General features: G+C 40.8%; 1 protein-coding gene across 1 annotated transcript; it reads right to left on the bottom strand.

The window, feature by feature from the left end:
* Window positions 1-2,750: 2,750 nt before the first annotated feature.
* On the bottom strand, window positions 2,751-11,186 carry ASMT (acetylserotonin O-methyltransferase). The gene is made up of 8 exons (XM_027636596.1): window positions 10,311-11,186; window positions 8,799-8,973; window positions 7,486-7,615; window positions 6,907-6,975; window positions 6,256-6,374; window positions 5,389-5,529; window positions 4,092-4,214; window positions 2,751-3,327 (listed from the first exon to the last, which is right to left on the bottom strand). The coding sequence occupies exons 1-8, from the start codon at window positions 10,380-10,382 to the stop codon at window positions 3,116-3,118; spliced, it is 1,041 nt and encodes a 346-aa protein (XP_027492397.1). The 5' UTR covers window positions 10,383-11,186; the 3' UTR covers window positions 2,751-3,115.
* Window positions 11,187-11,928: the final 742 nt, after the last annotated feature.

Below are 11,928 nucleotides of genomic sequence, written 5' to 3'. Positions count from 1 at the left end.
TTGTTCAAAAGCAGCTCTACTCTACTGATCTGGCTTTTGATGCGGGAAGGCTTTGCAAAAATGAAACAGAAGGTAGCAAGGGATAGAGCTTAATATAAAGAACATCTCTATTTATCAAGCATGCAGCTTGGCCAGACAGGTGTGCTGAGCAGCAGCTTGCAAAACATTATCAATACATTTTACCTCACCTTTTTTCTATTTCACTGGGATGGTTCTTCCCCTACCCACCTTGATTCTTCAATTTTCCTGCCTTTGGCCCTTTCTCTAAGTATTCCAAGTTTATCAAAAGCCCCACAATAATTCCCACAACCCCACTTTAACTTCACATGATGTTTTCTCTCTCTCTTAAGCCCTTTGATAATTTCATTTCTGTCCTTCTTCTCAGTTAACAATATCTGGCTGAACCTCTTCAGGGCTTTTTGGGCTTCCTCCAGTGGTCCTCTACAGAAGGGCCAGGGAGTTCTGATATTTGGCACTGTGCTTCTCAATGGTTGTTTGCTAGCTTTTGTATGTAGGTGTGGTTTCTTACTGCTCCTGTTTCTTAACTTTGTCTGTTAGGCTGATTACCTTAACCATTTGTCTTAAAAAAGATGTCCCTACATTATGGACATCTACATATCCTTAACATTCAAAATGTTCTACTATATACAACTCAGAAACAGTACCTCTTTTCGGGTTTCTAGTATCACAGGGTGTCCTGTGTTACCAGAATACTAGGTCTGAATATGCAAAAGTTAGACCAAACGTCAAATTGTAGAAAAATGTGTGACTCCTCATCCTGGACAACATAGCCCAGAATGCATTCAGCTTACATTTTACAATACACCGTTACTCTGAAGGAAAGGCCTGGACAACAAGTTTCAAGAACACAGCTACATTCATAACAGACATCTTCCCCTACTATCCCCGCCTCAAGGATAGTGCACAATCTCAGTTTCTGTTTAGTGTCTTCTATCTGCATGTGCAGTAAACGAAAGCTTGAAAACTTCATTCACTTGCCCAAATTTAGACCACCATTTAGTGAACACATTACAGCTTTTTCAGTTCCTCAGATCCATTCCAAAGACAGTTCTATGGAAAAGAAATCTCAAAACATTTTCACTCTGACTTTTACCAAATAAAGTAGGAAACATGGACATCACTAGCACTTTCTTTTGCCATACAATTCCTGGGACTTCTAGCCTTTATGTGACAATGGTGATCCACAAAACTGCAGGGAGGACTTGGTCTGAGGATGAAATATCCTTGATTAGGCACTTGCCTGGCAAGTGGAGATTTCTGGCAAGGGTAACTGTGGTGCTACTACACCATTATCCCTCCACACTGTCCTACAAACAGCCTAGTTCCAAGGACAGCACTGCTAAGCATCCTATCCAGAGCAGGTCGAGTTCACTTTGCAGCTGCCGCAGAACATATGTCATTAGCTTAGCTAAAGATAAAAATAGAGTTCCAGGCAGGCAGACTTAGTCCTGAAAAGTTTTAACCTACAGCTATGGCAAGGCATTTGCTTGAGCTAATCTACAATTTCATTGTGAGGCAGCAAGAGATGTATACAGAGGATAAGGTATGTGAGGGGATACCAGGTCAAACGGATTTCCTTTGCTCTGATTAAAGATAGAATGTTGCATGCAACTTCAAATTAGCCTCAAGAACATAGTACCATATAAAGTACAAAAACATAGAGGCACATTTCCTTTTAACAATAATCAAAAATGCTCACACATGTACAAATACAAGGACCAGTGGTTTCCATTCTGCACACCCAGTTCTGAACAAATGCAAGCACTGAATAGTTTGGGTTCATTGCTGTTTTACATTCTCCTTAGAGGCATCTCTGCAATGGGATCACACATGGACAGCTGAACTAGGCTGTTACACAAGTCTACATGTATCCAAATTCAGCCTTACATTGTTTCTATCCACCTGTTCAAGTTATCTGAAGTGGATCATGTCTGATTTCAATTTGTACTCCTGGGCTCTCGGGTATTCTGGGCCCTCTGGTACTATTTACTTGCATGCAGCAAAGCACTTGTTTCAGGTCCTCCTCACAGTGTTTGTTATTTAGAACGAAAAGAACCCAAAACCCCAACATTCCAATCATGCATGCTGTCCCACCATGTCTCTGTAATTGTGATAAGATTGAAACCTTATTTCTGCATATGTATGTGTACTGAGGCTACTTTCTCCCAGTGCTCCACCTACAATGGTAGTAGTGGGAGGCTCCCTTAGATGCCTACTGAGAAAACTGTCTCAAGCTCCTCTACTATCCAGCTTAATGGGCAAATGAAATTAGCGTTCAAGAAGCAACTGCAGAGAATGACTTTCTGGTGCCTTCTCTAAATGTTTCTCACTTCAGTAATCTCTTATTCTGCTTCCAAGAACTGGGTGGATAATGGTGGTCAAATGTGCTTGTTCAAATGATTTAAAGTAATAGCAGGAGGCATGCAGTAAGGACTTCCCTAGTGCATAACAGAATGACTTTGTTGCACCATCCTCCTGGCAACCCTGTAAAGAGAATCCCGGGGCTTCAAGCATTCACTAAGGTACAAAATTATTTTTCATAAATGAAATCAAAATCTAGAGGAAATTTAAAAGTAATATCATTATTTCATGCCAAACTCCTCAACACTTAGACAGGATTTCTCATAGGACTCTGAAAAGACTAACCACAAGAAGACATAATTTGGTCTGTTTTTATTATATAAATTCCTCGGGAATAAAAATTCAGGTAAGAGAGTTCTGTACAGGAATCAGTTTTATTTTGCAGGAATTCAAGTACAAAGTCAGCTCTACTTTTGTCAGATACAGTGTTAAAATCAGAGAAAATTATAAAATCTGAAGCAGACACACTGCACATTTCTTTTGTGGGTTTTCTCTTGTGGAACAGATGTTGGTTTCTTTTTCTCCCTTCCAGATCCAAAGGCAAGCCTGGTCAGGTTGCCAGACTTGCAGTACATGCACATTCAAGTTTTGTCATTAGTGATTCTTCTGTCAATGTATTAGCCTACAAAAAAGTTGGCTGCCTTAACTAAAAGCTATGCTGATGATTCTCCTCTAAGAGAATAGCACATTTCCCCACTTATTCTGTCTTGTTAGGTACGTAGAAGGTGTACTATTATTTCCTTGCTAGAACAGCATCATAGAGTTTTCCAGTCCTCTTGACTTGGATCACTCCAAAGCCAGCTGCCTCAAGGAGCTTGCTGTACTCTGCTGCTGTTCTCTCTTTTCCTTCTGTCTGGACCAACATATTCATTGAATACAGTTGGGTTTCTAAAGGCCCACTTTTATCTTCATTCAGAAGCGATTCAACCAGCAGCACTCCACCACCTGATTGAATGAAGAGAATGAAGAACATGCTGAGCTCTGAGAAGCTGAGCTATTTTTGAGCTGTTACTAGGACAGATCCTAACCTTTGGTTTCAGGAAGAAGCAGCCTCTACATTGAGTCATATTTCAGCATCACAGAAGATAATGAAAGAACAAAAGCATTGGACCATGTCTCTGCTTGGCTATGTAGGTAGTGACATAACAAGACTGAAGGGGATGCTATGGCTGGGACAGAAGCTTCCCCCAGCCAAAATCCACAGGAGTTTACTGATTTTGCTGAGAGCTTGGCTCTGTAGGCAGTGCTTTTGAAGTTTTGAGGGTTCACTATAATGCTTAATGGGACTTTTACTAACTCTGCAGGAGTTAGCAGCTTCTTTTCTCTCCTTCCCAGGCTGCCCAAGGTCTTTTAGTGGATTCCTGTGTTATCTCAGAGGCCTCTGGCTGAGCTGCTGTTTCAGGGCCTCTAACTGGAACACCTGTTTGGTTCCCTACAATGCATACACCTACCTAAACAATATCCAAAATCCTCAATTCTTACACCTAAATGCCTTGAAAGAGGAGTCCCTGTAGAGGAGACAAAAACTGGAAGCCAGACAAAGAGATCTTAGACCTGGCCTTATTTGACTCAGTGGCTTAGGAAAGCAAAAGACCAAACCAAGAAGCCCCTGCACTGAGACTCTGCCACCCCAATTGACAATTAAGACTGGTGTGCTTTCCATTACTGATAGGTGAGAGTCTCTCTGCTCTTTACAAGCTCACACCTACCAGGTTTGCAAGCTTTGTAGACTTTTGCCAGCAGTTGTTTGCACTTGTCATCATCCCAATCATGCAGTATCTTGGATAAAATATACAGTTCAGCTTCAGGAATTGAATCATTAAAGAAGTCTCCTGTAAAGCAAGAACCCATAAGCAAATATTTTCAGTTCTGTCCAGTTCTGGGCTTGCCATGTCTATCACACATATCAAACAGCAATGGAATTACCAGTTGGAGTGCAATGTTGCACTGCATAGGGAATTTTACTCTTGTTCAGCCTCAAGAAATGAAACATTTAAAAGCAGCAGCTCACCCCAAAACAGCCTTTGAGGCAAAGGAAAGTATTTGAGTTTAGGTTTTCTCCAGTGATATAAATTCAGATTCATAAAGCACTAAGGAACATGTTTTCATGATTTCTGTCACGAAAAAAAGGAAAGAATATTCCCTTATCTAAGAAAATTTTCAAAGACCTTCAGTAATCAGAGAGTTATCTCATAAATACATAAGTAAGAATATACACCTCTCACCTCCTAGCACTAGCTTCATCATCATGCCTTTTATTTAGCACCTGGTGTACTGCATTCAGATTTTTTTCTCAGCATTATACTTCGTCATTTCTTCTCCCTTTTTGTTTCATCTTTGTTTTTATACACTTCTTTCTTTCCTCAAGGCTTCTTTTCTCTCTCTGAGCATCAAGTAACATTAAGCCATTCCAACACTTTGAAGGCTTTTGTAAACATTAAAAATAATATCTCCCTACACGCGTTTTCATCATAGATGAGAATGAAAATGAGACGATGAAGGATCAATGGACTGGGCAAGAGGAATATGAGCTAGCTCATTCACTTTTATGGTCTGAAATGTCTTAGGACTTGAAAGTGAATTATGATGAGACAAGGAAAACCCCTTGCTCAGAGCAGGCCTGGCATCTCTCACATCTGCCAAAAGGTTTTCACAGGAGGAAAGGGAAATGTAAGGAAAATTTATAACAAGGCATGGCAGATTTCAAAACTGCAGGATGTTTTTTTTTGTTAATGTACCCTCGTACTGAAAAAAAAAAAATAATCAAATAGTTATGTTCAGGAATAAAGAGCTTCTGTGTTGCTGAACAACTGAGTTGTGCCTCTGATAGCTACAGATGCTTACCTAGGACAGCTGCAGACCTGGGCTGGGGAGGCTGCAGCCTGGGACACTCAGCCCCCATAAGGGGCAGCTGGAGACATGAGCCTCCAGTGTGTTACCTCTGAGCAGAGCTGAGGGTCTTGAGAACAACAGCTGTGGCAACACTACACCACTGTCCACACCCACCTTCATGGAATGCGATCTGACGCTCCTCAGGGAAAATAAATTGCTCTTTGACCACTTGCACAACTTTTGGTAGATCATAAATTGTGACTGTGGAATTGGGATACAAAGAAACACACTCGCGGGCCAAAGCTCCTCCGCCTCCTTTGGGGAGAGCAAAAGAAGGTTAGCACTGACACAAAACCAACCTGTTCAGCAACACCCCCATGAAACCATGAGGGCAATGGTGGATTCAGCCTCATGGAACCTGACAATGTACATTGCTCCCCATGTGTTGCTGAAAGGGAAGATGGAGGGATGGTAGAGGCCACTGGTGCCTTTTGTTCTGGGTCAGCCCCACCCCTTACAGCTCTCATGCACTCTCCCTGCCAGACTCAGCTCCGGGTGCTGGAAAGTGAAAAATTATAAACAACCACTAAACCAGGTACTGGGGAAGTGATGGAGGTGGATCCTGACCCATCCCATGAATCGTGGCAGCACTGAGCAGTGCTTGGACAGTGGGGTGCTGCAGGATAACAGGCTGTAGGCTGTATACCAATGACAGCGACTGAAGAGGAGAGAAGAGCCTGGCACTGGAAGAATGTATCAAGCAAGGCATGAAAAATTGTCAAAGCTGCCACATACACAAGGGAATGGCCGACTGCTCACATAACTGAGACTCTGTAGAGAAAAGCATTCAGCTTCCTTGCTCTCATCACTCTCACATTTCTGTCTTTAACCCAACCAAATCAGTAAAATGTTCCTTTTATTGTTGAAATACATCCTGCTTTCCATTGTTTTGCCCATCATATAACATAGAAGTTATCTTTCTTTTCAAAGCTTGTAAAAGACAGTTTAGAGGCTAGTTAAAGAAGATCTACTGACACTAACCTCCCAGGTCATAGATCTGTGTGAAAGAAGAAAGGTCAAATGCAGCAAGAACATCTCTGCCACATATACTCCATACTGAGTTCTGGCCAGCCATGAATTTTAACATTTCTTCTTCTGATCTAGTAATACAAAAAGACATAGCACATAGAGAAGGTTACTTATCACATTCTTGGTGATTCTTATCATATAACTTATTAGGAGTTTTAACATAAATACTAATCTCTGCTTTTATTGACATGAAATATATTCTCTTTGCACATAAACCTTCATTGAATTGTACTGTATCAGGAGTGTACAGCTGTGAATTCATGCATTTAAATAGGGAATCAAGACTAGTGAAATCTACCATTTAGCATGTATTTTGCTTCTCATTCTCAGGCTTCCAAGGGATTTTTTTTTCCTTCAACTACCATTGCCTCTGTTAGAGATTTGGGATATGTTTTTCAGATTAGGAAATTATATACTTCTATTCGAAATATCAGACAGTGTCTTGGATTAATTGATACTGTTGAGAATGAAAAACAATGTATGACAGTTCTGATGAGAGGGATTCTCCTGTCAATATATTTAATTATCCTGAGCCATAATTAAAAACATTATTTTTATCTACAATAAGAAAAATAAAATTTCTATAAATATACTAATAGTTACCTGTACATTGCTCCAAAAGGATCTTGAGATGAAATGCCGAAAGTTCTTTCATATTGGTTTCTTCCTTCTCTAAAATAGCAGTCAAAAATGCATATGAGCGTGGATGTCTCTTCTTTTACCCCAAATACACCTCAGGGCTGTAGTTTGAGCTAGAGAATCACTGTGGAAGGTGCTCAGCTTCACACACATATTAAACTACTCCTATAAACCTTTGCAGCAGAAGCATCGTTAGCCATCATTACTCATTATTTACTTTGGTGATACGCCCTCAAGTAAGAACCATTGTAATGATAAATTGTTTTCCTGAAGGTGAAATAGACAGAAATCTGATTTCTAGATCATCTCTATAATCAGAGGGAAAAGGAAAACAAGAACACACCCAAATGGAAAACAAATAGGGGGGAGGGGGGGAAGAACACATATCAGCCATGTTAACAGCTGAAATTACCTACTGGTTTTAACTTCTGAGAACAAGCCAGCATCTTCATCGAGTCCTTTCCCAGAAACACACCACTCAGAGCAGCCACGCAGATGCTGCAAAGGAGGCTGCAACATACAGCACACAGCACTCCTCCTTACCTCACAGCTTCAGTCAGGTGCTGCCAGCACAAGTAGACTGTATTGGAATAATACATCATCATATGATACTGAGACTTTGGGCTTGATTTTGTAAGGTAGATGTTGGAAATTTCTGTGTTTCTGTAGAGGGCTAAAGGGTGAAATGAATATATTTACTAACATGTGTGATATATCACCTTGACAAGTCTATTGTACAGCATGGTATTTATTGCCAGAAGATGCCAAAGACACAACCACATTACTTCTACAATCAAATCCTTCAACTGCAATGAGCAGTGGGTGAGGTCTGCTGAAATTTGTGTTGCCCCATTCAGTCTGAGTAAACAGTATCTCCCTATACTCGATTGCAGAACCAAACATTCCTTTCCAGAAGTCCAAAAAGAATGCCTTACAAATGCTGTTATCTACCTACAGGCTTCTGTGCTCAGAGGAAGATTTCAGTGTGCTCTATCTAAATAAGAACTCTTTGCATAGAATTCTTTTTCTGATCATCAAGGTCAGCAATTGGGAGACAAGTCCCCAAAACAGCATGCCAGCTACACCTACCTTCTCTCAGTTCACTAGGGCAGGACCTTCTGCAGACAGAAGAATGCCTAAAGGACTCACAGAAATCTCCTGTTTCCTCCAATGCATCTGTGATGGCATCACTCACTCACAGGACTGGGATACCAAAGGAATATAAAAGACAGATCCTGCTCTCCCTAAATTCACTGGGCAACAGCTATAAGCCCTAACCAAGAGCATGGCAACACAAGCTAGAGCAGGGGACACGATTTTTAAGACTTTGGGTAGCCCTAACCAGCAGGCTGGTGGCCAGAGATCCCTTCTGTTCAAGTGGAATCAATAATTCTCATGCAAGCACAAACTTACGTTACCTCTCAGTTTTGATCAAAATAATTCATACAATGGTAAAAACTCAAAGAAACCCAAACCCTGTTTTTAAATCATGCTGTTGCCCATCCACCCTGGGATTTTGTTTTAAAGTTTAAAATTGTGCCCATACCTCAGAGATTTCTTGAGACCAGCTCTGTATAGATCCTGAATATTGCCTCTAAGGTCACATGAGGTTCTTGCACAAAGAAGTTTAGGGATATAGAGCCCTTCACCTGGATTTTACCTTACACCTGTGATTATGCTGACATTTGTCACTTCTCTTCCAGCTGAAGTGTGAATCCCAAGTGATTTCCTCCTTTTTCCAGCTACATTAACTTACGTAATATTAGGTATCATCTTTGCCTACACATCTTACCTCATTTAAAAACCATCAGAGGTTTAAGTTTTTTAGTTTATTCCCCTTCCTCTGCCTTTATTACCTCCTTCTTCTGTCACCTCTACTGCCAAGAGCTTCAGTCCCACACAGGCCTCCAGCAGTCTTTCCATCCCAGTGGTGCTGGTACCCAAGCATGAAGCAATGGAATCTGAAGACAGAGGTTCTCCTGACTCCAGCAGAAGATCAAACACCCCCAACTCACAGGCAGTGAACATAACCTGGGGGTAAGGAAAGGTGGGACTGAGGGATCAGGTGAAACCAGTAAAGCCTACTGAATTTCTCAAACTGCATTGCTGGGGAAAATATACACAAAATAATATTTTTTCCATGTAAAATTTTATTTCATACAAATAAGTCCAGTTATTAAAATGTAGTTGATCTGAGCACCGATATAACATACAGGGCATGCAATGTACTTTTTGTTAATTTTTTTTTTCTTTTTGGGTGAAGCCAGTCAATGCTTTTGGCTCACAAAAGTCCACATTTAGAGATGAGGTTTTGGGTGTAAATATTCCTTCCTCTTCCCTAGTTTTGGAGCACATTTTCACAGTATCTCTTGCTTTTTGCCTGGAAAGAACAAGGGTAAGACTGGATGGTGGTGGTTGTTCTCTGTTTATGTTTTTGTTCTTTAACTTAGGATCTAATGCATGTTCCACTGAACCGTGGAGAGAGGAATATCCCACTCTATGGACCCTGTTTTCAGGGACTGATGTGAAGGTGGTCTCCCGGAAGTAGGGAGTCTCCTCTCAGCCAGAAGAACTGCTTCATTTAGGCCAGCAAAATCACCCTGTCTTTCCATAGAGAAAGTGTGAAACTTCTCCAGCAGCAACCTGCAACTTTCAGACAGACATAGCTAACTATACATAAGAAAAGCATCCTTCTTTAGCTGTACACAGTCAACTTTACAAGTATTACTCTGGTCACACAAACACTCCTGAGACAGCAACAAAGGCATTAACTCAGTTGACTGCCTGTATATACAATTTGATCTACAATGATACCTATGCAAAAAAGCTCATTTTACTCTGAGTAAAGTATGGCTTAATCAAAGATGAGATCGTTTCTCAAAAACATAGTACCATGTTAATTTGGAAAGCATTGGATGCTCCTCTTTCTCGGAAAGTAAAGTAATTTTTCATGATCTGTTTTTCCTCTCTTTACTGTCAGCTCCATCTTTTAGGAGCATTAAGATGCAATGGTATTTGCACAACCCAAGGAGCATTCCTTCTCTTGCCATGTTGGCCATAGGTGCAGAAAGGGACAATAAGAAAAGTAACTAAATAGTACATTAAGGAAAAAATTTGTCCATTTCACTATATACTATAATTTTATGCCCATGTGCTTACACACAGAGAAAGGCAAATAACGTAAACAATATGCAGAATGGAATTACTAGTTCTACCTTTGTGCCGTAATAAAATGCTGGTTGGAAAAACAGTCATTATACCAGACACTTTCTTTCACTTCTTCCAAAGATTTACATTCAGGACCTAAAGTGAAATCCTTGAATATTTCTGTCAGCATTGTCTTTCTAAAACTGAGTTATATTTCTTACCTTTGAGACTAAAAAGCCACTGCTGTATTGCACAATGATTTGAGGATAGTCAAGGTCTTCTGTGGAACCCATCTTCTTTCTGGACTGAGACAGATTCCCTGGCCCTCTTAATTTAAATAAGCTTCTTTTCACTAGGCACAAAGCATACCAGCTGATCCACTTAATCTTATTGCTTGTGAGAAACACACTGGTTACAAAACACGTTAGTTTAGTTATTTGGCTTTGATGGGTCTTTCTACCCAGTTCAGCTGTTTCTTTGGATCTTCCATCATCAAGTATAAGTCTAAGGAAGCCGTGTGGATTGAAGCTAGTATCGTCGGTTCATCAGTGAGTTAAGACGCTGGTACTTCAGAAGCACTTGAAAGCTTGTAACAAGCAAAACAGGAATCAGCACAGAAGAGCATCAAGAAGCGGAACTCAGCGCGATGCACCAGAGTTCATAAACAAAAGCAGAGTCTTACTCATGACTTGAAACTTGCTGTGAAAGGCACAGGTGCAGGGGACCCTGGGGCTGGCAGTAGGGCAGACCCCACCCCTAAGTGCAGAAGCAGCCAGTCCAAAGAGAAGCTGGAAAAATATGTTTGCTGCTTTGTTGCTGTGACTAGTTTGCTCTGACAGTGATTACTCAGGTGAGGTCTATGAGGAATTAAGTCTACTCTTGTTACTTTTCTGTATTTTCCAGATCCCTCACCCCATAACAGCTTAGAAATCAATACCTGTTTGATAGCAACACCACAGCAGGGGTGACCTACTTCTGCTTTGCCGTGTTTTGGCAGAGCGGGGTGCTGAGGGATGACAAAATGTTCTACATTTTCCAGCTGGCTGCTGCAGTCTTCCTCACCTTCTCTGCAAAACTAACCATGGGCATGCAGAAGGCCCTTGGGAAGAAACAATGAAATGACTGCCAAGTGCAAGATGTGGTGTAGACTTCAACTTCATGCAGGACATACCTCATAGGTATTTCATCAGAAAATTAAACCCCTGGATTACTTTTCTGAGATCTTTCTGCCCTGCTGTCCATCTCTCCAGCTTGTAAATGCCTGAAGTCTTGCCCATCTTGACTTTTTGGGCAGATGTTGCAACTCTCAGATGAGAAAGGAGCCTTTCCATCAAGAAAAAGACTTACAGTTTTTACATCATATGTTTAGAGATCCTTCAGGCAACAAAGCTAAATGAGACTTGACTTACGTAATACAGTGATGGCAAAATGTTACAAACTAGCAGTTTTTCAGTGGCAGCTTTCTCCATGCTTCAGTGATTAACGGGCTAAACTTCAGCAATACAGAGATCAAGATGTAGCTCATCATTTTTTGTGCATCAGCTTAGTGTACAGTTAAAGAGTGCACTTCACGACTTTATCCCAACACAACTTTTTCATGTTATCTTCCTTTCCTAGGAAGTAGGCTTGTGTTTATATAATGAAGCTGAAGGTTAGTCCTGTGCTTCTCTTTTGAACCTGCCTTATTCTAGAAGAAACAGACCAGTATAAAGTTGTCACACATTCTTTCTGACCATTTTGTGAATGCAGTGAAACTTTTTCAAGTGAAAGATTCCACCATATAATCCTTCTGTGAATCTGAATTTTCCATTCAGATCCTTGCATTTTAGCCAAAAGAGG

This window comes from Corapipo altera, unplaced genomic scaffold (genome assembly GCF_003945725.1).
Source record: "Corapipo altera isolate COAL_440 unplaced genomic scaffold, ASM394572v1 0, whole genome shotgun sequence".
NCBI lineage: Eukaryota > Metazoa > Chordata > Aves > Passeriformes > Pipridae > Corapipo > Corapipo altera.
The sequence above is the reverse complement of the archived record's forward strand: the minus strand, read 5'-3'. Positions and strand labels throughout refer to the sequence as shown.